The 24959-nt window shown below is 53.0% G+C and overlaps 3 protein-coding genes and 1 pseudogene across 8 annotated transcripts in view; 1 reads left to right on the top strand and 3 right to left on the bottom strand.

Moving 5' to 3' along the window:
• The window catches only part of CLN3 (CLN3 lysosomal/endosomal transmembrane protein, battenin), a 16304-nt gene extending 15170 nt beyond the window's left edge, over nucleotides 1–1134 (bottom strand). Inside the window, exons 1-2 of one of the 5 annotated variants that reach the window (XM_027771745.1) lie at nucleotides 548–856; nucleotides 115–195 (exon numbers count right to left, since the gene is read on the bottom strand). The gene's annotated coding sequence lies outside the window, so the exon portion shown is untranslated. Of the gene's footprint in view, nucleotides 1–114; nucleotides 508–547; nucleotides 857–1011 lie in introns of those variants that run through there. The other 4 variants (XM_014587716.2, XM_014587717.2, XM_027771744.1 and 1 more) reach the window with 4 other exon arrangements.
• A 64-nt stretch (nucleotides 1135–1198) lies between these two features.
• APOBR (apolipoprotein B receptor) lies at nucleotides 1199–6446 on the top strand. Of its 2 annotated transcripts, XM_027771742.1 has the most exons (5): nucleotides 1199–1322; nucleotides 1648–4584; nucleotides 4690–4899; nucleotides 4981–5243; nucleotides 5328–6446. In XM_027771742.1, the coding sequence occupies exons 1-5, from the start codon at nucleotides 1266–1268 to the stop codon at nucleotides 5395–5397; spliced, it is 3537 nt and encodes a 1178-aa protein (XP_027627543.1). In that variant the 5' UTR covers nucleotides 1199–1265; the 3' UTR covers nucleotides 5398–6446. The 2 variants fall into 2 exon arrangements, with proteins under 2 accessions (XP_027627543.1, XP_006148290.1); XM_006148228.3 differs by having other exon boundaries at nucleotides 1648–4899.
• Nucleotides 6447–6498: 52 nt separating this feature from the next.
• Nucleotides 6499–12285, bottom strand: IL27 (interleukin 27). The gene is made up of 5 exons (XM_027771676.1): nucleotides 12231–12285; nucleotides 10139–10311; nucleotides 9958–10056; nucleotides 8725–8883; nucleotides 6499–6897 (listed from the first exon to the last, which is right to left on the bottom strand). The coding sequence occupies exons 1-5, from the start codon at nucleotides 12283–12285 to the stop codon at nucleotides 6631–6633; spliced, it is 753 nt and encodes a 250-aa protein (XP_027627477.1). The 3' UTR covers nucleotides 6499–6630.
• A 10659-nt stretch (nucleotides 12286–22944) lies between these two features.
• Nucleotides 22945–23807, bottom strand: LOC106734834 (60S ribosomal protein L6 pseudogene; annotated as a pseudogene).
• Between the last annotated feature and the right edge of the window lie 1152 nt (nucleotides 23808–24959).

Here is a 24959-nt window from a genome sequence, read left to right as displayed (position 1 = left end):
TTTTTTTTTTTCCCCTCGGAACTAAAACCAAAGACGACCAGTTTCAGGTCATTCTTGCTGATATCTGCTGTCTTTACAGATTATTTAGAAACCCGAAATAAAGACAGCGCCCACCTAAGAGTGGTGAGTCATCTTTTGGTGGTATCCAAGGCCGTCTAAGAGATCACCGAGTTAGTCCGACCACTGACTTTACAGCTGAGAAAGCCAAAATAAAACAAAGCAAAACAAGGAATATCGCTGAAGCTCAGCCTTAGACCTCAAGGCGGCCATAGTGATAAGAAATGAAGTACCAAGTGCAGAAAGCCATTGAGCAGGGTTCCTGCCTCCATCAAGGGTGCTTAGACCCGGAGATTGATTCCAAGGACTAAGACTGATGTGGTGATCTCGTGCAATGGCCCTGATTGGGATTGAGAGGGGGGTGGGGAAGAGTGAATCAAGGTAATTTCACATAGTGTACAATAAGGAGCCATTCAGTCCCTTAGAATTCCCTTCATCACATCCTTCCCCTGCTAATTTCTGCTCTGGGCAGCCAAAAGCCTGTGCTCACCTCTGCCAGTTCGGTCCCCCTGCCGCCAGGCCATCAGATGATAGTTTGAAATATGTGCTTCTCCTGCTGCAGGGCTCTGCCTAATATGCGGCTCTGCCCTCAGGGAACCCACGGAGTGGAGCAGTGGAGCGTGGGAGGTAACCCGACCAGAATGCAAAGTTTAGACAAGTTCTTTGCAAGAATAACCATAGATGAGGGGAGCCACCACTCAGGGCCACCATTCCAGCCCCATCTTCCCCTCTGAAGCACTAATGATGCTGAAATGAGCCAGCCTCCTCCTCACTCCTACTCCTTGTGCCCAGGCAAAACAGGAACCACAAACCCCAACTTCCTCTCTCAGAGAGGCTGTGGCTTCAGGGGAGGCGGAAATGGCTGAGGTGTGAATATGAGACCTGAGACCAGAGTCACTTGAGTTGCCACATGCCCCCTCCCCCACCTCCAATTCTGAGGTCTCCTGCTCCTACCTTTTTGTTTTCAATGTCTCTTTTGCCCGTGAGATCCAAATGTGCACCAGAGTCCCTGTGTGATGCATACCCATTTCCCAAGCTGAGGTGGAGGCAGTCATGGGTGCTGGGGGTAGGGGTAGGCAGGGCCTGGGGGGGATGAGTCAGGGAGGGACAGGGGAAGAGGAAGTGTCTTGGGCCCTGGGGAAGACTGGCTTGTCTTTGTGGGTGGGGACGGTCATTGTCAGCTTTCTGGACACACAGAGGCAGACAGCATGGACTTCCTCCGGCTACATCTCCCTGGGCTGCATCAGGCCTTGAGGGGGGCACTGGTGAGAAAGGCAAAGAGATGCCAGAAACTTTCGTCCTGCTCCCTGGGGCCTCACCTTCCTCCTCCCTTTGAGTCGCTCTTGGACTCCAGATTCCTTTCCTAGGATCAGGCAGCCTCCAGCCCCATCTTTTCTGGATTTTTCCCCCCATCACCAGAAATGCATCCACAGACCCTTGATTTAGACACTTTCTTATTCCTTCTACAGCCCTTTCTCTTCTCCTTCCAGATCCCAGAACTTTCCTTCCTTTTCCTGTGCTCCTCTAACCCAGGGCCCCCAGGGAAAGGGCTGGAACTCCCCTTAATGCCTCCCCCCCCCTTTCTTCTAGGATTCCCTTAGCACCTTTGTCTCCTACCTCATGGGAGATGCAGTCCCCACTGTAGAGAGGGAGGCGCGTGCAGCTGAGGAATTGGAGGAGGCTGTGGGAAGACCAGGAAAGATTGCAGAGGAGGGCCAGGAGGCCCTGGAGAGCCTCAGAGGTAGCCAAAGCTGCGGAGATGGAGGGCTGAGAAGACCTGGAGAGGCTGGAAGAGGACCAGAGGGAACCTCAGCTGCAGAACAGCCCTGGGCCTGGGGAGACAGCAGCTACCCTGGGTCCCAAGCAGATAGGCAGGACATGGGGGCCTGGGAGGTAGCCAAGACTGCCAGGTGCCGGGAGCCTAGAGCCCTCTTGGAGCCCAGGAAGAAGTCTGAGGCAGGGTCTGGAGCTCACCGAGACAGGAGCAGTCATACCCTAGAAAAGCAGGAGCCTGAAGAGCAGGAAGTGAGCAGAGGGGAGACGCTGAGAACCTGGGAACAGGAGGAGGAGGAGGAAGAGGTCAAGGCGACAGAGCCAGGGATGGCCAGAGGGGCGGAGTCGGAGTGGGCCTGGCACAGGGAGCCGGAGGGGAAGGCTAGCACTGACAGGCAAAAGGTGACAGGGGACAGCAGAGAGACAGAGGAGGTGATCAAGGTGGAGGCAGAGGAAATTGAGGGGCCTAGGAAGGAAGAAGAGGTGGTGGGAGTGGTGAGGGGTGGCCAAAGCACAAAGGTGCAGGGGATTCTGGGCCTAGGGACAAAGTCTGAGGACCAGGCAACCTTGGGCAGAGAGGAGGCCCAGAGAGCCTCAGGCAGGAAGGAGGCTGAGACCACTTCAAGTGGAGAGGAGGCTGAGAACATTTCAGGTTGGGAGAAGGCTGAGACCACCTCAGGCAGGGAGGAGGCTGAGACTACCTCAGGCAGGGAAAAGGCTGAGATCACCTCAGGAAGAGGGGAGGCTGAGACTACCTCAGGAAGAGGGGAGGCTGAGATCATCTCAGGAAGAGGGGAGGCTGAGATCGCCCCTGGTGTGGAGGAGTTTAAGACAACTTCAGGAAGGGGGGAAGCGGAGACCACCTCTGGTGTGGAGGAGGGTGACCTCCCAGGAATCAGGGAGCCAGAATATGGGCCAGTCCCAGGAGAAAGGATCCCAGAGACTGCTGGGAGAGTCTGGGTCCTACAGGAAGCCTCTAAGGGAGACCAGAAGGGAGAGATGGCTGAGGAGAGAGAGGCAGAGGTGATTCTTTTCCCCAAACAGTTTGAGGCCCCAGGGGCCGAGAGAGTAGAAGGCATAGCCGAAGGCCAGATAGCAGGGAGAGAGGCTGAGGGAGACCTGGGATCTGAGGAGGCGTCAGGGGAGGGCTTTGGAGTCCAGAGAGAGCCATGTGGGAAAGAGGCTGAAGGGAGGCAAGACTCTGAGATCAGGGTGGACGGAGCCGGTCTGGAGGAGGTGGTACAGGCCAACGATGCCCAGGAGGAGAAAGGGAGTTGCTGGGTCACAGAGGCTGAGCTGCCCCCGGACCAAGAGGCTGGAGGCGACACTGACTTGGAGGTCAGGTCCGAGGAGGAGTCCACAGGTGAGAGGAGTGAGGAGGCCTGGGTGAGACAAGAAGCGTTGGAAATGGAATGGGGTGGCCTTAAACCCAAGGTCACCGAAGGTCAGGGACCTGAGCAGATAGGAGGAACCCAGACCCCAATAAAGCAACCTGCGGACAGTCAGGGGGGTAGGGGAGAGCTGGGGAGAGTGGCAGCCCCGAGCAAGGAGGATGCAGAAAGGAGCCCGCAGGGATATTCCAAGCATCTGGGATATGGAGTGCCTGAGGTCTCTGAGACAGAAGCTTGGGAAAGCTGGAGGGGGGATGTGGAGGGAGGAAATACCCAGGAGGAAAAAGCCAATGATGAGGAGGGGGAGGAGGAGGCTGGGGAAGGCCAGGCACTGGAGGCAGTGGCAGAGACTGAGGCCAGCGGAGGTGCAGGGACTGAACCACCAGAGGTCCTGGAGGCAGATAGGGAGGAGACAGCCAAGGAAACAGTGTATGGAACAGAGGAGGAAGCGGCCTCTGCCGCAGAGAACCAGGGTCTGGATGGAAGCTGTGGAACAGAAGCAGGGACAGGCCTGTCATTGGGAGAGTCAGATGCCAGGGAAACTAAGGTGGAGGTGGAGGCTGCAGCACCATGGGAGGCAGACAGAGCACCTAGGAGTGGCTGGGGCCTGGAGGAGGCAGCTCTGAGCCTCCAGGACAGTGAGGACATGCAGACCACTTCTTTGGCTGCCAAGACTGAGGAGGACAACACAGTCCCAGGAGTAAGGTCTGCTGGTACTGGGGAGGCTTGGGATGGAGAGCTTGGGAGAAGCTGGGCCTCAGAAGGGAGAGAGGAGGCTGTGGGAGGTGCAGACCTGGTGGAGGCTGAAGAGGGAGAGGACAGAGGCGGGCCGGCGTTTGGCTTGAAGGGCCCATCAGAGGTGGAGGTGACTAGCAAAGAGGGCCAAGAAGAGTCTCTGGAGGCCAGGGAGGGGGATCCTGAGGGGTGGCAGGCCGAGGCTGGGGATCCCGCAGTGGCAGAAGGCAGCTATGGGATGGGCTGCTTCACCTGGGACTCTGAGACAGTCAGGTCAGAGGGCGCCGTGGTCACAGTGGAGGCTGAAGGGCCACTAGGAGAGCAGATGCCGCTAGAAACAGAGGCTGGGGGGTGGCATGCAGAAGAGCAGGGGGAGGACAGTGAGGAGTCGCACGGGGACCACTGCCTTGAGGGAGAGGCAGACCAGCCCCTTGACTTGGAGAACGTTGAGATGATTAGAGGCCAGAGGGTGGAGGCTGAGGACAGTGAGGGGCTGCATGGGGACCACTGCCTTGAGGGAGAGGTAGGCCTGCCCCTTGACATGGAGGACACTGAGACAACTGGAGGCCAGAGGGTAGAAGCCAAGGACAGTGAGGGGCTGCTTGGGGACCACTGCCTTGAGGGAGAGGTAGGCCTGCCCCTTGACATGGAGGACACTGAGACAACTGGAGGCCAGAGGGTAGAAGCCAAGGACAGTGAGGGGCTGCTTGGGGACCACTGCCTTGAGGGAGAGGTGGGCTGGCCCCTTGACATCGAGGACCTTGAAATGACTGGAGGCCAGAGGATAGAGGCCAAGGAGGCTGATCCAGAAGGCCTGGAGAGCGTCACGAGCCCGGAGGAGCTGCCAAGAAATGAGGAGGCTGTGCCTGGGCCACGTGGAGATGTGGAGGCTTCTGAGGCCGCAGGAAGTGCTGGTGGGAATGCTCACAGCAGCTGGAGTGAGGTGAGGGGCCTGCGGTCTAGGGAAGACCTAGCAGAACCTGGAGGCCAGCCCCACCATCCTCTGTGCTCCCCTTCCCTGCAGGCCCCGCTCCCTGGGTCCCGCCTGGATGTCTCGGTCCCGCGAAGCCGTGTGCTCCTCTCACGAAGCTCCTCACAGCGGCGCTCCCGGCCCTCCTTCCGTCGGACCCCTGCCCCTGAGTCGCAGGAGGAGCCCCCTAGTCCTCAGCCTGAGGAGGAGCTGTCAGTCCCTGAGCAGACCCTCCAACTAGAAGAACCCCCGGCACCCTGCCCCCCGAAGCCTGAAGGGACCCCAGTGCCAGCCAGGAGAAGGCCTCTGGGACACGGGTATGCCCAGGGGACTGCACTGGGCTGGGGCAGGCGGCCGAGGGCACCTGGAACCAGCTCACACAGGCCTTCTTCCACCTCCAGGTTTGGCCTTGCACACTCTGGCATGATGCAGGAACTGCAAGCCCGCCTGGGCCAGCCGAAGCCCCAGTGACTGGGTCCCAGCGTCCAGGAAGGCAGGCCTGGAGGGAGGGTCAGAAGGCTCCATTGGACCTGCTCACTCAGCACCCTCTGCCGCTCCTTTCCACCGCTGGGCCTCAGTTTCTTGGTGTGTCATTCGTGATGCAGGTGGCGTCTGTGAAAACCTTCAACTTAAGGAGTCAGATTCTCCTGTGCCAGCCGGTGGGCCACCTGTCTCACTGGGAACTGCTGTCACTGGTCCCTGGTTACTCCCTGACCTGTGTCTTAGCCGTTCAGAGGACTGAGAGAGACAGAGACTGTTTTCCCAATAGCCTGCCTCCTCCCATGTCCTCTTCCTGCCCTCCTCTCCCCAGTGCTCCAAGCCCTCAGAGCAGGAGTAACGCCACCTCTGGGGTTGAAGCCAGCCCAAAGGAAAGGACTGAGGAGGCCTACGGAGCACCACCTGGACTCGGGGTGACGGGCAGCGGATTGCTGCCTCGAGTTTCCAAAGCAATCATTCAGCCTCAAAGCTTTACTGGTTACTATGGCAACTGCCAGCTGAGCAGGCCAGATGGGGAAAGGTAGGCCTCCCTTTCCTCCTCAACTGTGTAGGAGGGAAGGGAGGTTCAGGGTGGCCAGAGGGTGCCAACTCCTTTGCAGGCTGTCCTACCCTTTTGGTGGCAGGCCCCTCTTCTCTGAAAAGAAGCTGAAGCAGAGAGAGGGGGAGCGTGCTTTATTTAGCACCCAGCATGGTGACCTCACCCGGGGATGGTTAGTAGGCCCCCAAACAATAAATAAATCATTATCTGCCTAAACAATAAATAAATATCCAAGAAATAAATACCTGGCAAGGACTGGAGGGCCCTTAAGTTATTGCATAGGTCTGGGACTGGGGGCCAATAAGAGTTCTGCCTTGTTTAAGGCAAGTGAGTTGGAATCTGCCCTGTTGGTTAAGACTGGAGTCCTTGGACCAGCAGATGGAGTCATGGTTACATCGCCGGACTCCCACATAGTTGACTGTGGTTTGAGTCCTGGATCTGGCAGCTTAAAACTCATGGCGTGCGCACGTGCCCAAAATCCCAAGAGGAGATGGAGGAGAAGGAATTGCGGTGTAGCCATCCCCTCTAGGGGGTGATTTCTCGCTTTCTGTCTCTGTCTCTATCTCTCTGGAGAACGTACGTGCCCTATAGCAAAAATCTCTCTCAAAATAAAATAAAATAAAAATAAAACTGGAGTCCTAAAGTCCTAAAGGGTGAGGGGAAGGGAGCTAAGAAGTCACTCCATCAGGGCTGGAGCTAGGTACTGGGGACCCTGAGGCCTGGACTGAGTGCCCAGCCTTGGACAGCAGCAGCAAGTCCCATACAGTACGGGACAAGGTAAGCTCCAAGGAATGCAGCAGCTGGTAGGTGGAGATCAGCTGGGGCCAGGACAGTGGGGCCGACATCTGTGAGGGACCGCCTGGAGCCCCTGGGAGCAGCTCCATCTCCTCCTCGTTCTGCTCGTCCTCAGTGAGTTTGAATCCTGCAGCCAGCACCTGTGAGGAGAGGCCCCTGGATCAGAGAGTGGCCAGGCCGAGAACCTGAGCAAATCCTTGTTCTTTGTACAAAGGCTCTTCAAAAAGTTAAGGCGGCCCAGCCACAGAGATGTAAGCGGTAGGACTGAACCGCAGTGTCGGAAGCCACGGGGCCAACCAAGGTCAGATCCCAGACTGACCTGAAACATGCCAGGCAGGCACACTCAGATCCTGGCTGGAGGACATGAGCGGTGGGAAGGGGACTGTGCTGTGATGAGATGCTGTTGAAGATGTATCTCTCTTTCTCTGTCTCTCTATGATTAAACAAACTTTATTTTTAAGTATTATTTTATTTAAATTTCTTCATCATTATTATTTTTAAAATTTTATCAGAAAGAGAGAGAGAAAGTGAGAAAGCAAGCCACCAAGTCCAGAACCACAATTAGCCATGTGGGAGTCCAGCACCTCAACCACCACAGCACCTGCTGGCCCCCACGCAATCTTTATTTTAAAAGTTCACGGAAAATATGATGGAAAAAGCCATTTATAGATTTCAAAAAAAAATTCATACCCAAATAAACCCATTTGGATTCCATATTTTCACAAACTCTTTAAAGTCCCCTTATTGATGCCCAGTGGCTCATAATGACATCAGTGACCACAAGTCCATGATTTCCCTAAACAGCCCCTATTTCAGATCTTCCATTATGTCATCATCTCATGGGTCCTAATTTTTTGGTGCAAGAAAATGGAAGTCATAGAGCAAGATGATGTTCCTGGAGCTGGGCCACTCCCCTAAGATGGCCCCGGGGGTTGGAATTCTAGAAGTGCCTCTTTGCTGTTAAGGACTATCTCAGGATCAGAAATGAGCAGAGGGCTTACGTGCTGCTTGCATTTTCTATTCTGTTTTTATTAAAGGTATAATTCCCATTTCTCTTTAAAATGTCCAGGAGGATCTGGGTGACATCAGAGAGTGAGAGGGGAAAGGAAACCAGCTTTCCTGTAGGGTCTGATGGTGCCAGATTCTGTTCTGGATGCTTTGAGGCTGTGCTCTCATGTAAAACCAATCCCCTGGGACCAGCAGTTGGCGTAATGGCTATGTTGCTGGACTCCCATGTAGTCGACTGCGGTTTGAGTCCCGGACCCAGTGGCTTAAACTCACGCCGGGTGCGTGTGCGTGCGTGCCCAAGATTCTAAGAGGAAAATGGAGAAGAGATTGTGGCTTGGCCATCCCCCGGGGGGTGATTTCTCGCTTTCTGTCTCTCTGTCTCTCTCTGTCTTTCTAGCAAGTGCACACACCCTATAGCAAAAGCTACCCCCACCCCCAACCCCCCGCCAAAAAAAAAAAAAAAAGTCCCCAAAGCAAAGACAGAGGTTTAGGCAGCAGATCCAGGGCCTGGTGCAGCTAGACACATATACTCTCTTACATGTACTCACACACACACTCTCTGTCTCTTGCCCTCTCCCTCTCTGAGAATCTGGAGAGTATCCCTCCGGACTTAAACCTGTGGGCAGAGGGTGTTTTAAAGTTGATTATTTCTTCTTGAGTGAGAGAGACAGAGAAGGCCAGACACAGAGATAGAGAGACAGCACTCCCAATAAGATCATGACTCCATGATCCACCCCCAGCCTTGGCCAACTCCAGAACATGGACATTTGAGTGCCCGATGTACACAAGGAGGTCTCCAGACTTGAACCCAGACCTTCTTGTGTGGATCGGCCTTGCAGAGCATCATGTTTCACCACTATGCCATTGTCTGGCCCCTAGAGAATGTTTTAAAAAAGGAGTCAGTGGGTCTCAATGTTGTATGTTGGTCTCCGGGGTTGAGGGGTGGGTGGACACTCTACCTGGAAGCGGAGATGTCGCTGCAGGTCCCGGAGGTCCAGCCTCATGGCCCACAGCCGCATCCTCTCTGAGCTGGTCCAGCCCCTTTGGGTCCCCAGCCTTCCCAGCATGGCGTGGAAGGGCTGCAGTGTCATGGAGAGGAAGCAGAGTCGTTCTGCGTCCTATTGAAGGGGAGAGAAAGGGCTGAGAAAGGCTATGGGCCAAGGATGACCCACATCACTCCCAACCCTGTCTCTCCCTAGGCCTCATTCCCATTCCAAACTCCAGCCTCCATTCCATCCCCATATTCGTTTTCACCCTCAGCTCTGTGTCCAACCCCATTCTCGTCCCGTGCTCACTAGCACTCCCATCTCACTGCCTGACCTTGATCTCATCTCCTTTTCCAGTCTCACTTCCAGCCTCAGGCCCGAGCTCTTCTCTAACGCCAACCTATTGCCTTCTCCATCTCACGCCTCCATTGCAAGCCCATCCCCCTCCCTTCTCCACTCGCCTGTCTCCCGATGCTCATTTGTCTTCAACCTGTCTCCAACTTTCCCATCTTCATCTCATCCCTAATGGCAACTCATCCTTCCTCCCTGAGTCGGGACTCATTCCCATCTCCAGTTCTATCCCCACTCTCATTCTAGTCCCATCCCTACCAGCAAGCCCATCCCTTCTCCAGCCATCACTTGACTTTCACCTTCTTCCCCAACCTTCTTCTCTACCTCAGGCTAGCCTCATTCTCATCCCTACTACCAACTCCATCCCTTTTCCATACTAACCTCTGTCCCCTATCTCATTCCGTTCCCATCCACACTTATTTCTGAGCAGGTTTTTCCATGGTGTGGTCTGACTTGGAGATGCAGACAGCTTCGTGTGTTTGTTTCCCTATCCATCTTCCCTCTTACCCTCTTCCTAACCCCATGTCCTTATTCCAGCTTCAATTCTTTAAAGTCTTTTTTTATTATTATTCCAAGAGAAAGACAAAGAGAGACAGCACTTCCGATGGGGTCTTGATGCCCTAGCCAGCCCTGAATCATAGGCAAGCATATAGCTGGTGTACTCAGGGAGATCTTTGGATGTAAACCCAGAACCTTTCCACGTGGGTCAATATCACAAAGCATTGAGTTTTAGCACTGTGCCACTCTCCAGCCCCCAGCCTCATCTTTAAGTCTAAAGACATGTTCAACCTCTTCCAAATTCTATCCCAGTCTTATCACCAGCTTTTCTGCCCCACCCACCAGCCCCTCACTCACAGAGAGGCGGCGCCAGGCCTGGAAGGTCAGGGAAACGTTGGGCAGTTGCTCTCCTAGGGGCAGGAAGTCCAGGTTCACTCCGGGCAGGTGAGATTCAGCCTGGGAGGCAAGGTCTGTTAGTGGGGGCCGCAGTGACTGGGAGCCTGCCCGTCCCCAGAGCCTGTGCGTTAGGGAGACTCACAAAGCGATGGGCCTGGCCTCGAACCTCGGTGAGCAGCTTCCTGGCAAGCTGTAGGGTGACTGTAAACTCCCTCCGCAGCTCCTGCAGGCTTGGGGAGGGCTTTCCTGGGGGCCTCGGGAATCCCCAGACACCGGCGTGCACCAGGAGCAAGGAAAGCAGCAACAGGCTGAGCCCTGGAGAGATGGGGGTGGAGGTGGCGAGGTGAGGGGAGAGCTTGAGAAGAACCCAGAAGAAAGGGAACATGCCTTTTCTGAGGCCGTGCTGTGTGCGAGCACTGTGCAGGCACTGTCCCCTCGAAAACGCAATGGGGGCTGTGGAGGTCAACATGTGGCCTCTCTGCCTAAGTGCCCACCTTTGCGAGCAGATACAAAGCTGGACTGTGACCACCACCTCTCTTGGCCAAGTGCCTTTCAGTGACCCACCTGCGCAACTGCGTGTGGCAGCCTAGGGGTTATTATTCTCGCTATTCTTTTTTTAATTGTCAGAGGGCAAGAGCACCCACCAGACACAGATAGAAAGCGAGAAAGAGGAGGAAGGAGAAAGCCCTCCACCCCGTGGGGGATGGTCACGCCATAATCCCTTCTGCTCCCTTTCGCTATCCTGTTGGGATTTAGGGCACATGCATGCACACCATACACACACACACACACACACACACACACACACACACACAGCCTATTTTTCAACCCACAGAGGCCAGAATTTGAACCATGATTGACTATGTGGGATCCAGCTCCCTTAGCCACAAGGCCATGGTGCTGTCCCTCCCTTTTTTTTTAAGGCTAGCTCACTAGCTAGCTTGCTTGCTTCCTCTCTCTCATTCCTTTTCTCTCGTTCATTCTTACTCTTTCCTTCCTTCTGAGTCACAGACAGGGAGACAGGCACTCTCAACAGGGTCCTCATGCCACACTCCTCCCCCCGATCCCAGCTCCAGCCATCACTGTGTCATGGGCATGAATGTGCTCAGTGTGTTCAAGGATGTCTCTGGACCATTCTCATGCGTGTCAGCCTTGCAGAGTATCGAGTCACTGCTGTGCCGATCCAGCCCTCTAGATCCCTATTTTGCAGTTGAGGAAAATGAGGTCGACTTGCCCACGGGCAGGTGATGAGACGGTGAGGGAGCCAGGACTGGACCCAGCTCTGTCCAAAGGCAGGGCCCATGTATTTTCCCCAGGGGACTGAAAGGAGCACAGCCGCCGGCCCTGGGAGTGGGTGTGCTCAGCCCCACCAAGAGGTCCTCAGGATCAGCCAGGTAGCTCTGATGGCTTGAACTGGTCACAGGGCCCCAGGTGTGGGCTGGCAATGCTGGAGGCTCTGTCCTAGAGTCCGAAGGACAGAGTGGCTCTGCCTCCACCCCACCCTGCAGTGTGGGAATGGGAGGGCCGGGACCCAGGAGGAAGACCTAGTCCTCATCCGATGCTCCCCTGAGCAAGTCGCCTCTTATTGCTGAGCCTCAGGCTTCCAACTAGAAAATGGGGAAATGGACAGCAGATTAGGCTGACTTCTTAAGGTGCTTCCTGCCTGTTTCCCAAGAAAGAGGGAAGAGGAGCAATGGGGTGAGAGGTTCTAGGAAGAGGGCCATGCTCCATGGTTTCTCCCTCAGGGAGAGGAAATCTAGCAATCACTGGAGTTACACAACTCTCACCGAAACACAAAGCAAAAGTGGCCCCAAGTCTTTCTGTCCCCGCTCCTCGCCATGCCTTTTCCCTGTCCATGAATGATCTTTAAGCCCTGAGCTCTGCTGCTGAAAGGCCTTCCTAAGAAAGGATGTTGGGGGACAGCACATCCCTCATGGGCCTCCAGAAGTGGTAGGCAGTGCCTACAATCTCTAGTGTTCGAGTTCTCTGGCTTGGTGGCCCTTCTGGCCCTCTAGCATCTGGGAGACTTGAGGCAGAGAGGGGTTCTTCCTAGCTCTGTGTTGGGGGCAGAGTGGGTCCCTCTAGGCCCCGGTGGACGTTGCCCACCCAGAACTGAGCTGGGCCATCTCCTGTGTAAGTGCCCCTCCTGCCCGAGCTCTGAAATCCCCTCTCCTTCTTCTGCATCCAGCCCTGGCCTTTGAAGGTTCTGACCCTCCTCTAGCCTTGGCCTCTACCTGGCCCTGTCACTTGCTCCTCTGCCTCGAGCTGTGTTCTGAGCTCTGCAGCCATCCACTGCAGATTGGACCTCTTTCCGAAGTTCAACCAGACCCTTGACCCACTCTGACTTGAGTCTATGGCCTTGGCCCCAACATGTCCAAGCGCTCCTCTGCTTTCCTCTAGCTAACTCTAGGTCTCAGTTTTAGCTGAGCTCTTTGGCCCCCACTCACTCACTCCAAGAAAACTCTCCACTCATCTGCCTAGTCTGGGTCCTGTTCAAACCACCTGCCCAAGGCATCCCGATCAAGCTAGCCAAGGCTTCCCATCCTCTGCCCAGGTCTGTTCAAATATTACCCAGCCACTTCTGCCACCCTCCTTATTCATGCCAGCCACGCTGGCCCATCCTCTGCTCAGCCCTGGGTCAAACCAGCCCCCTGCCTCTTCATGGCAGCCTCATTCCCATCTGCATCCAGCTGTGTCCGCAGACTGTCAAGTGGCTGCCCTCAGCTCTCAGCCCCTACAAATACCAGGTGAGCTCTCCCATCCTCTGCCCACACTCAGCCAAGTCCCCACCCTCCACCCCCAGCCCTGGCCTCAAACTCACGCCAGCCAAGGTCGCCTGCCATCTGGCCCATGTCAGGGCCCCGCCTCTTTGGCCAGCCATCTCCCAGGCCAGGGGAGTCTTATACTGGGGGTGTGCCGGTTTCACTTTCCGTCCTGCTTGTACTTTCAGCTTTGTATTCACTCAGTCTTCCCTCCTCACCACCCCTTGCTAAAATGGGGAAATGTAATTTCCCTTCCCAGAGGGGGTGGGAGGTATTGCTGGGGGGTGGCGGGAAGCTGGGGTTTTGGTCAATCCAGGCTCTCGACCCTGTGCTAAGCTCCCTGGTCAAGCCCATCCTTCAATTCTCCACTCTTGGGTGAGCCATCCAGCTCCATGCTCTGGGAGACCCCAGAAACTCACATACTCTCCTGCTATACTCTGTCCTCATCATCCCAGAGCCATCACCAGCCACTGTCCTTCAAAAGCTGGATGGCCAGGTGAGGAGATTGCCCACTAGAGGGTTCCTGGGGTACTTTGTGAGTCATCCTTACTGTATTCTGGCTTACCAGATGACTGAGGGAGGGGTGCAAGAAGACGCAATGTGTGGCTGGGATGAGTCTGTGTGGGGCAGGCAGAGGCGCAGCCTGATGGCAGTAGGGCTGAGATTAGAGCTCTGTCTAGAGCCGGTCCTGTAGTCAGCCATTAACACTGCACAGAGGAAGCCAGATCCCTCGTGGCCAACCAGTGTTTGAGTCTTGGCCCTGGTGGCTTGAAAAACCTGCCAGGTGAGACCAGCAGTTAGCGTAATGGCTATGTTGCTGAACTTCCATGTAGTCGACCGTGGTTCAAGTCCCGAACCCACTGGGCGCATATGTGTGCGTTCCCAAGATCCCGAGAGGAAAATGGAGGAGAAGGGATTGTGGCATGGCCATCTCCCCTGGGGGGTGATTTCTCGCTTTCTGTCTCTCTCTCTGACTTTCTAGTGAGCATATGTGCCCTGTAGCAAAACCGCACGTGCCCTGTAGCTAAAACCTCTCCAAAAAAAGAAAGAAAGAAGAAAAAAAAAAAAAAACCCTGACAGGTGCATGCATGCATGTCTAAGATCTTGATGGGATAGAGAACTGATGGAAAAAAGTTGCAGCATGATCAGGTCCTGTTGGGACATTCTCCCCCCCCCCCACCCCGCCCCCGTCTCTCTCTCTCTGGTGTTAAAAAATAGTAAGTATATAAATAGATGGATGGATGGACAAATAGACAGATCTCAGTTTGTAATGAGGATAGGGCTGCATGAGGCCAAATTAGAGGCCACATGTGGGACCATAGAGGGGACTGTGTCCGGAGCCAATGGCTCAGTCTTTGGCCAGAGTCAGATATAAGAGAGCTCATCTATCACTAGGGCGGGACTCTGAGCAAAACAGGGGCCAGCATTCCGGCTGTCTGTTGGGGCCAGAGCTATTGGTGACCTAGGGCTCTTCTTGGGTCTGATCTGGGTTTGGATTAGGGCTCAGTTCAGATCAGGGACTGGGTGGTTTTGTGGCAAAGGTTCTGACAGGCCGTGACTCAGGTGAGAGCTTGGGTGAGGGCTGGGATAAGATCTCAGTCAATGACCAAGATCAGGGCTCAGCCTGTGGGCAAGCTGGGGTTGTGTGAGGTCAGGATCAGGGTTCAGTAGGACCCAGAATAATATGGTATTTCTGCTCTACAGAGACTACTGCATCAACCACAGATCTCCCTTCCAGCACAGCTCCACCCTCGGCCCCACCCTGGATTTCCCATCTTCAGGGAGAGGATGGGGTTTTCATGGTCTTCCCCAAGGCCCACTGCTGCCACTTTCCTTTTGGGACCTGTGGGGTTTCCCTTCTGGGTCCCTGTTTTGAGACAGAAACCAAGGGGGCTTCCCCTTCCTGTACCCTGACTCCTCAGCCCAGCCTGGGCACTGCCTGGCAGGGCCACTTGGAGCCAAGTGCCAGGGAAGTACCAGCTACCGTCCAGAGAGCAGTTCCAGAGGACTGAGGGAGGAGCAGGAAAAGGAAGCAGGACTGGAGGCTCCGGAGTGGACAGGCTCCTCTTGCAGTGCCCCCCAGTGGTGTTGGCTCATTCTCTCACATCCCCTGCAGCTGGGAGATCCCATTAGGGAGGTCCCAGATATCCCTGGACCCACAGTGAGGAAGGCAGAAGTCTGGCTGGTCTTCCACACATTCCCAAGTCCTGCTGTCATCCTGGAGACATGGCCATCCCACTCGCTCTCTCACCCCCTGACCATTCGGGTCTTTCCTTCAGCTCTCTCCATGGTCCCTTCTACCCTTTGAAGTTACCCTGTACCATTCAAATTCTCTCTCAAATCTTTTTTTTTTTTTTAATTTAAATTTTTGCCTGAGGACATGTATCCTACTGGAGAGAAACAGAGAGGGAAAGTGAGAAGGCCTCCCACACACACCTTGGAGGAGAGCCACACTACCATTTCTTCCACTCCATTCTCCTCTCAGGATTTTGGGTACAAACACATATGCCTGGTGTGTTTTTCAAGCCATCAGATGTTGGACTCTACCGCACAGGCTGCCATGTGGGATCCAACTGCCTTAACCACTATGCTACCAGCTGGTCTTTTATTTTGGTTTTTAATTTTATAGTAAAGAGTGAGCAGAGAGAGAGACAGAGCCCTTGATAAGATCTGGTCATGTCATGATCCCCTTCCTCCAGCCTTGTCCCGACCCGGGGGAACAGCCGAACAGGTTTCCTGAGTGAAGGAGTGAGAGCCGGGACAAGCAGCGTAGTGTTACAGCACAGAGACGACAGTGTCGTCCATTTATTGTGGGCAGCACGGTACAACACAGAGACAACGCAGTGTCACAGTTCGTCTGGAGACGATGCAGTGTCAGCTCTTCAGGCTCTTCAGTCGTCATCTTCCTGGTCATCATCGTCATCTGGTTACTGTGGGCCAGGCATCATGGTTATATACACGCTGGTGGGTTGTAAACGGTGGGCCATGATTGGTTGTAAATGGTGGGCCGTGATTGGTTGTAAACGGTGGGCCGTGATTGGTTGTAAACAGTGGGCCGTGATTGGTTGCTTTTGGACCAATCATGAGGTGCTGGATATGCAAATTTGAGAGATTCTAGTGGCCAATCAGAGCAAGGTTTTGAAGGTCAGGTTTTTTGAAGGGAACCAATCATGGCAATTGTTTGCTCTCTGAAAAACCTTGGCAGACTCACCAGCGCACAGCCTCCCACCACAGCCTGTCGGGATCTTGGCCACCTGTGCATTTCAGATTGAGTAGGCTGGGTATCCGAACCCTGGTTGGCCATGTGGCTTCCAGCACTGTAGTCCAATATGCTGTAGTCTGAGCTGCCAGGCTGTGCTGTGTATCTCTCAGATCTTAAGGCCCATCTCCCACTCTCTGACACAACTTTCTCTGAAGATGCCTTCCTGCTTCTTTTGCTCTTCTCCACCTGGCTCGCCTGGTTCCTCCAGCCTCATCCCTCCCCTCTCCCTAGCCCTGCTCCACTCCTGCAACTTGTTGCTCACATTCGAATAGGATGAGCCACCTCAGGTCTTGTCTTTGCCCAAGCTGTTCTCCCTAACCTCTTCTTACCTTCTCTGTACCCATACTGCCCCTTCTCACTGGTTTCCTCCTAAATGACCCAGCTCAGCCTGCCAGTAGTCTTGTCTCAAAGGGACATTTCACATTTTCCCCTTTTATTTTATTTCATGATTTCTTATTTACATTAAATTGTTGCACGACTTTGCGGAGTAGAATATGGATTCTCAAAGCACACACATATTGTGCAATAATTTAATCAAGGAGAATACCATATTTATTATTTCATTTCACATTTTAAAAAATCTTGCTCACTCTACCCCCATCGGCATCACCCTGTCCATATCGGCCTCCTCATCGCTCCTAGAATATGACAGTGCACTCCTGCTTCAAGGCCTTTGCACTGGCTGTTCCTTCTGCCTGCAAAATTCTTCTCCCATATGCCCGCAACACTCACCGTCTCTTTAAGTTCTCTGCTTAAATGCCATTTCCCCAAATGGGGCCTTTCCTGACCACCCCACTTTAGTGCAACCCTGCCTCTGGCACTTCTTCTCCTCTTCCATGCATTATTTTTCTACATAGCATTTATATATTTTAGAGAGCTAACATTTGATTACTTTTTGTCTGTTTTCATGCACTAGAATGTGGGTTTTTTTTCCACAAGGGTGGTTTTTTTAAGCGTATTTTCCTTCATGATAGAGAGCATGAAAGATAGAGACCCTCAACATGCTGCAATTTCCCCTCCCCAGCTCTCCAGATCATTAGGATCATGGACATGTGTACACACACGCCTGGTGTGTGTTCAAGCCACCCTAGGGATCTGAGCTGTGGTTGACCCTGTGGCCTCCAGCACAGCAGTTCTTACTCTACCAACTGTACCATCAGGATGGGCCAGGTGGGAAGTTTTGCCTGCTTTGTGCATCACTGTGGACCCAGACACTAACAATAGGAGGCTTGGGGCCAGCAGATGGCATAATGGTTATGTCACTGGACTCCTACATGGCCAACCATGGTTTGAGTCCCGGACCTGGTGGCTTAAAACTCATGCTGGGCGCATGTGCGTGCGTGCCCAAGATCCGAGGAGAATGGAAAAGGGATTGCAGCGTGATCATTCCCCTGGGAAGAGGGGGGGTGATTTCTCACTTTCCCTCCCACTATCTCTGTCTCCTTCCCCTGAGCATACGTGCTCTAAGGCAAAAAACCTCTAAAAACCAAAATGACAGGAGGCTCTTAATAAATCACTGCTGGACAGACCCATCTTCTGCCACAAGCGCCCATCCAGACTCTGCTCGTGGCTGGTGATATGGCAGTTGTCTGGAAGGAGCAGCAGGGCTAGGGGTAGTGTGAGGCCTGAGGTCCCACTGTCAGCTTTCCACCCCAGCCCAGGCTCCTGCCACATGCTGTGGGCATGGGAAGAAGGCATCTGGGTGGCTGGGCATGGCCCTGGGACCTAGCAGACCCTTGGCAAGAACCCAGAGGGCCAGTGAGGGCAGTGCCAGCTCTGTTGTATACTTAGGGGTGGGTACGGGTCAGTCCCTGGCTACATGGCCCTCGGTTTCCACAAGTGGATCTTAGCTGGTAGGCAGAGGGTTGGGCTGGAGCCAGCAGGAAATGGAAAGGATGTAGTGAGGGGTGAAAACTGGGAGAAAGAAAGCTGGGAAGCCTGCGGTGTAGACGCTAGCGAGTAGCTAAGCCTTCTTGTGACCTCAAGTGAGTCACTGGTCTGCTCTGGACCTCAGTTTCCTCATTGAAAAGCGATAGCAATTTTCTAGTGCTGCCACTGTTATTATGTTAGAGAAATTAAAACCTAGGCTATTAAAAAAAGGAGAGGGGAACCAGCAGTTAGCGTAATGGCTATGTCGCTGGACTCCCACGTAGTCGACCGTGGTTCACGTCCTGGACCCAGTGGCTTAAAACTCATGCCAGGCGCGTGTGCGTGCGTGCCCAAGATCCCGAGAGGAGAATGGAGGGGAAGGGATTGCAGCGTGGCCATCCCCCCTGGGGGGTGATTTCTCGCTTTCTCTCTCTCTGTCTCTCTCTCTCTCTCTGGTGAGTGCATGCACCCTATAGCAAAAACCTTTCCAAAAAAAAAAAGAGAGAGAGAGAGAGGGACCAGCAGGTGGTGATGTGGTGGCTAAGGGTGCTGGACTCCCACATGGTCGACTGTGGTTCAAGTCCTGTAACTCACAGCTTACTTTCTCACTTTCTCTCTCTGTTTCTCTCCCTCTCTGGTAAAATGAAGATAAATGAATAAATAAAGTTAAATAAAATAATTCTTAAGGAAAAAAAAAAAGGAGGGAGCAGGGGACTGGCCCCATAGTTCAATGGTTATGAAGGCTCTTCACGGAGGAAACCAGATCCCACATGGATGACCAGGATTCAAGTTCCGGCCCCACTGGCTTGAAAAACATACCAGGCATGTGTACACCAAGAATCCTGATGGGATGGAGATTTGGAGGAAAAAAGATTGAAGCCTGACCAGGCCCTGTTGGGGGATGCTGTTCTCTCTTGTTTACACATAAACACCTCTGACATTAAAAACGAAAACAGAGCCTGGCTCAGTGTGTGCGCCTGTAGTCCCAGCTACTGGAGAGAGAGGCAGGAGGATTGTGAGTTCAAAGCCAGTTTGGGCAATACAGCGAGACCCTGTCTCTAAGGGGAAAAGAAAAAAGAAAAGACCCACCAAGCAATAGTTCGGTTGTTTTCCGAGCGTACGGGGCACCCCATGAACTTGCATGGGCGTTCTGAGCTCCAGGCGGAAGTTACATCTTCCAGTGTGACCTGAAGATGGAATCAGGGAAGTCTTGTTCAGGGTCACACAGCAGACCGGTGACAGAACGGAGGCTGGAACTCTCGTCCCCTGCTTTCAGTGTGGGCTAGTGAGGGGAATCCCTGGGCTCTGTCATGTCAGTCCCAAGGCTTGGAACTAAGCCCAAGGACAAACCAAGATGATCATCTTCGGTGAAGGCAGAAAGGCCGGGGTGGGGTGGGTGGGGGGAAGGCTGGGCTGGAGGGGGCCTCTCTGCAGAGGTTCCCAAGCACAGGCAGGGAAACCCTGAGGCTAAGACAGTGTCCATCCCCCAGGAGAGGGGAGGCGGAAGAGGCTCCAAATCCCACCCCGTGTTGGGACCTCTGTCCTTCATGTGTCACACTGCACCCAGCTAGACCTCACTAGGGGTCCAGAGTCACGGCAGCAGCAAGGGGCTCAGGTGACCAGCAGCTCTGGTCCAGCTTGGGGTCTGCCTCTAAACGTGTCTGCCATGGCACCAATGACACTGGCAGCGCCAGGGGGAAAGGACTGTTCTGCTTTGGTCCCACTTCTTTTTTTTTCAGTTTTGTTTTAGTTTAGGGAGAGAAACAGAGACAGAGAGAGGGGGAAAGTGAGAAATCATCCCCAGGGGGATGGCCATGCCACAATCCTTTCTCCATTTCCTCTCGCTATCCTAGGCAGGCTCACACTTGCTCCTAGTCTGTTTTCCAAGCCTTAGGTCCGGAACTCAAACCGCAGATGTCCCTGTGGGATCCTGTCACCTGAACCTCTGTGCTACCTGCTGCCCAAGTCCCACCTCTTTCTCTCTAAGAGGGGTGCTGTGTACCCTAGTTCTCTGGCAACTGTGGCAGCCCTAGGGAGGGCTGAGAGAGGGTACAAGGTGCTCTCTGTGGACGAGATGTTGATGCACCTGAATGCGGGGTGAAGACTGAGCTCCGCTGGGTGCAGGGTTTAGGGTGAGGAGCAGGTGGGAGACCACGTCTGTTGAGTGCAGGGAAGGAAGAGATCGAAGCCTGAAGACAGGGCTGCAGAGGAAAAACACCGGTCTGGGTATGAAAAGTCCCAGTTCAAGGCCCGGCTGGGCTCTGCTCTTTCCTACGTGTGATGGCCAAGCATTCTGTGCTCCAATTTCCCCATCTGGGAGAGCCCAGCTCCCAGCCCTGCCTGCCTCTCAGCCTGGCGGGGAGGTGAATTGGGAGGCATGGTGCACGGGCAGGGCCTCCTTCATTCTGCCTTTCCGAGCCCTAGTGTGTGCCATTGCTCAGGGCATGTCACCTCCCTGTACTTGGCTCTTCTAACAGTGGGAATGCCACTTCTACCAGCTGGATGGGACTGCTGTGACAATAACGTACAAAAATCGCGGGGCAGACGGTGCCACCATGGTAAAATGCCACACACTGTGAGGCTGACTCACTTGGGAAAGTTCTGGGTTTGCATCCACACTTCCCTGAGTACACTGGGCACACATTGCCCATGATCTGGGGCTGACTGAAGTTGGGGGTAGATCACGAAGTCGAGACTCTATTGGGGGTGCTGTCTCTTTGTCACAATCTCTCATGGAAGAAATTAAACTTCAAAAAAAAAACTAGGGGGACCAACAGGTGGCGTGGTGGTTAAGGCACTGGACACTCCCACATGGCTGACCATGGTTTGAGTCCCGGACCTGGTAGCTTGCTTTCTCACTTTCTCTTTCTCTCTCTGCTTCTCTTTGGTCAAATTAAAATAAGTGAATGAATAAATAAAATTAAATAAACAATTATTTTTTAAAAAAGCTAGCAATGTCACTGAGTAGCTGTGTGATCTTATGCAAGTTGCTTAACCTCTCTGTGCCTCGCTTTCATCATCTATAACATGAGGAACATGATACAAACTTGTAAGATTGTTTAGCAGATTCAGCGAGGTATTGTATGTAAAGCACCCATAACAGGGCTTGGTGTGTGGTAAGGCTCTGGGTTTTAGCTATTATTAGTCGCACAAGACTTGACTCACAGGAAATTCTGAAGAAATGTTAGTTGTCAGTAATAGATGCGAGGGATGGGGATCGTTAAGAGGCATAGAAGGGCCAAAGGAGAGTTGGGGAAGAAGGCATAGGAGTGGAGGTTTGCAGTTAGAGCTCCGGAAGTGGAGGGGGTGGCGCAGTTTGCAGGGACCTGCAGGTAAGAGACTCGTGACCCCGAGACATAAGCCAAAGCAGAAATCTCAGGACACCAGCCAGGCAGGGACCAACAGGTGGCGTGGTGGTTAAGGCACTGGACACTCCCACATGGCTGACCATGGTTTGAGTCCCGGACCTGGTAGCTTGCTTTCTCACTTTCTCTTTCTCTCTCTGCTTCTCTTTGGTCAAATTAAAATAAGTGAATGAATAAATAAAATTAAATAAACAATTATTTTTTAAAAAAGCTAGCAATGTCACTGAGTAGCTGTGTGATCTTATGCAAGTTGCTTAACCTCTCTGTGCCTCGCTTTCATCATCTATAACATGAGGAACATGATACAAACTTGTAAGATTGTTTAGCAGATTCAGCGAGGTATTGTATGTAAAGCACCCATAACAGGGCTTGGTGTGTGGTAAGGCTCTGGGTTTTAGCTATTATTAGTCGCACAAGACTTGACTCACAGGAAATTCTGAAGAAATGTTAGTTGTCAGTAATAGATGCGAGGGATGGGGATCGTTAAGAGGCATAGAAGGGCCAAAGGAGAGTTGGGGAAGAAGGCATAGGAGTGGAGGTTTGCAGTTAGAGCTCCGGAAGTGGAGGGGGTGGCGCAGTTTGCAGGGACCTGCAGGTAAGAGACTCGTGACCCCGAGACATAAGCCAAAGCAGAAATCTCAGGACACCAGCCAGTCAGGCTCCGGGTCAGGGTGCGGCCAGCCTTGGACTGAGTGGGGCTCAGCTGCTAGGTCGGATAGGTGGGCTCTGCCCTGGGGGTGCCTTATACCCAGGAGTGCCCACCCTGACCTTGAGCAGACAGCTCGGGCCTCCCTACAAAGAGGACATGGAATGGAGACAGGCTCTGGCCGTGCCCCAGGTCAGTCCCTGCCGGGTGTCTGAGAGGAACAGGCCGGCCCTGGCCAGACCAGCAGTCTTCCAGCAGCCCCAGGAGCCCAGGCTGGCCCTGGCCCATGCCCAGCACAAGCCCTTGATCCATCTGCCTCCACAGGGTCTCAATCACCCTCAGTCACCCCTGGCCCCATGCCACTCGCTGGTCCTTCCCTCTGTACCTGGAAGCCCCAGGTGAGTGGGCGATTCACTGCCCAGGAATGAGACACACCCGGGAACATGTGCCTAGGCACCGCTAGATTTTTACATCCTGGGTGATTCGTACAGAACAATAGATACAATATATATATTTCTGCCCAACCCCTATTCTCCTGCCTCGGTCCTGGTCTGGGGTCTATCTGCATGATTGCTTCATGAGTCCCAGGACTCCCCATTTCTGTTTTTCTTTTCTTTCTTTCTTCTTTTTTTTTTGGGGAAAGGTTTTTGTTATAGAGCATGAACACTCACCAGAAGGACAGAGAGAGACAGAGAGACAGAAAGCGAGGAATCACCCGCCAGGGGGGATGGTCACTCTGTAATCCCTTCTCCTCTATTCTCCTCTCGGGATCTTGGGCACGCACGCACACGTGCTCGGCATGAGTTTTAGCCACCGGGTCTGGGACTCAAACCACGGTCGACTACATGGGAGTCAAGCAACACAGCCATTACGCCAACTGGTGGTTCCCCAAGACTCCCTATTTCACTCTGAGCAAAATCCCCTGTCCTTAGCCTGTAAGGTCTTTCTCATTGCTTTTCTGACCTCTTCTATTCTCTTCCTGTTTTCCTATCTTTTTTTTTTTTTTTAATGATTGGTTATTTAATTAGGTTTTTGGCAAAAAATCTAGAACACCAATTTGTGAGGATAAATCCATTTGTAAGGGCAAACACGGATTGGGGGTAGCCCTGGAGCTGAGGAACAGTTTGATTTTTTGGTCAAATGTGCGAGTCCACAGCTTTCTGATCAACCTTGCAATGTTCTGAAATCTTGTATTTCTCCTTCTCTGTGTCGAAGATCTCACCTTCCTGGTGTCTGGGCTTCCACAGTTTCTTTTCCTTGAAGTAAGCATCGGCAAGGTGCTTTGGGATTTTTACTTTGCTAATATCAATTTTGGTGGAGGTGACAACAACAAATTTCTGGTATGTTCTACGCAGTGGAACTCGATTGAGAACCAGCAGTCCGGTTATAAGTAACAAGCCACAGCTCAGCTGCTTCAGGAAAACCACTCTCTTGCCTCTGTGGCATCCAGTGAGGTTGATCAGAATGGGCCCAGGAGTGATGCTGGCTCGCAGCTTTCTCACACGCTGACTGAAGGGTTTTTTGCCGTGGCTCAACAGCTTTCCAGGCACATCTTCAGTAGGATAATACCTAGGCATTTTGCACAGTTTAAGCACCCAGGTACCACCATTCTTGTCTCCACCAACTGGTTTTGTGACAGTCACAAGAACCTTCTCCTTTTTCTTTTCAATCCTGGATTTACTGGCTGAGTATTTCCTCTTGTGCATGGCCTTCCTGGAATACATGGCAGACCGGGAGTATCTGCCGATGCCCCAGACTAGGACCGGGTTTCAGCTGCAATGGGGCTTCCCCTTCTTGGGCTTTTTAGCCTTGGGGTCACCCTTTTTAACCTTGCCACTGGCATCAGCCTTCTTGGCTTCAGGTTTCTTCTCCTTAGTATCCTGCTTCACAGTTTTTTCACCTGCCATCTTGTATAGTGGGGAAGAGCCTGTTTTCCTATCTATCTTGAAAACATTGCAGATACCCTCCAACCTCAGGGCCTTTGCACCTGCTGTTCTCTCTGCCCAGAACACGTTCTGTCTTTGGCTCGTTCTTTCCTTTCAGTATGTGGATGCCCCTTAGTCCCAGCGACTTGGGAGGCGAAGGCAGGCTCCTTCGTCTCCAAGTTTTGTCTCATAAATGCTGTCTCTCTATGGCTCTGAGGACTGTCTCATCCCATTTAACCTGCCCTAATGTCCTGTGTACCCTATAGATATTAGTCTTTCAACCTCTCATTTTTCTACACATTTTGGGCCTTTCCTAAACACCTAGGGTCTTCTCCAACCTCTACCCACCTCACCAGACAGCCAGGTCCAACCGGCAATGTTGAGATAGACAACTTCCACTTCCTTCTGTGCTTCTGCATGGAGAAGTACATCTGGTAGGGCAGGGGAAGGCAGAGCTAGGGGTTGAATACTGAGGTCTGAGGACCATGGTCCTTGCCCACAGTGGCAGCCACCTGGCTAACAATACTGGGCACAGGTTAAAGCAGAGAGAGCAAGACAAGGCAGGATGAGTTGGTAAATTGCTGGGAGACCTGGAAGGTCACCTCCTGGTCTTCATTTCTTCACATAGAAAATGGGCATAGTTGGGGCCAACAGGTGGCATGGTGGTTGAGGTAGCTGGATCCCACACAGCAATTGTGCAGTTCAAGTCCTGGATCTGGGGGCTTGAAAAAAATGCCTGAGAGAAGAATGGAGAAGGAATTGTGGCATGGCCATTGCCCAGGGAGTGATTTCTCATTTTCCCTCTCTCTTTGTTTCTGTTTCTGTCTATCCTAATACTCTATAGCAAAAACAGAAAAGAAAAGGAAAAAAAAAAAAAGAATAAGAGCAGCATTTCAAAGAAACAGGAAGTTTGTTTGCACCCTCTAAGAGCCCACAGAAATGCATGCACAAATACATATGTCTATGAAACAAACAAACAAACAAAGATACAAATGAGCCTAGGCCCTTACAGGAACACTTCCCTCCCAGATGCAAACAGCCAAAATGTCCTCATTGGCTCATGAGTTCTCACTTGCCCCCTCTCTTTCCCTCTGTCTCTTGCACTAGCACATGCATCCTGTAACAATAACAACA

This window comes from Tupaia chinensis, unplaced genomic scaffold, assembly GCF_000334495.1.
Source record: "Tupaia chinensis unplaced genomic scaffold, TupChi_1.0 Scaffold000231_1, whole genome shotgun sequence".
NCBI lineage: Eukaryota > Metazoa > Chordata > Mammalia > Scandentia > Tupaiidae > Tupaia > Tupaia belangeri.
The sequence above is the reverse complement of the archived record's forward strand: the minus strand, read 5'-3'. Positions and strand labels throughout refer to the sequence as shown.

Excerpts from the sequence above, each read along its gene's own strand:
- APOBR (XM_006148228.3), top strand. The coding sequence starts at position 1,266 with ATGGACTTCCTCCGGCTACATCTCCCTGGGCTGCATCAGGCCTTGAGG. Across the intron at positions 4,900-4,980 it reads CTCACAGCAGCTGGAGTGAG|GCCCCGCTCCCTGGGTCCCG; the intron begins GTGAGGGGCCTG and ends CCTTCCCTGCAG. Across the intron at positions 5,244-5,327 it reads AGAAGGCCTCTGGGACACGG|GTTTGGCCTTGCACACTCTG; the intron begins GTATGCCCAGGG and ends TTCCACCTCCAG.
- IL27 (XM_027771676.1), bottom strand. The coding sequence starts at position 12,285 with ATGGCTGCAGAGCTCAGAACACAGCTCGAGGCAGAGGAGCAAGTGACA. Across the intron at positions 10,312-12,230 it reads GGAGCAAGTGACAGGGCCAG|GGCTCAGCCTGTTGCTGCTT; the intron begins GTAGAGGCCAAG and ends CCATCTCTCCAG. Across the intron at positions 10,057-10,138 it reads GAGGCCAGGCCCATCGCTTT|GCTGAATCTCACCTGCCCGG; the intron begins GTGAGTCTCCCT and ends CTTGCCTCCCAG.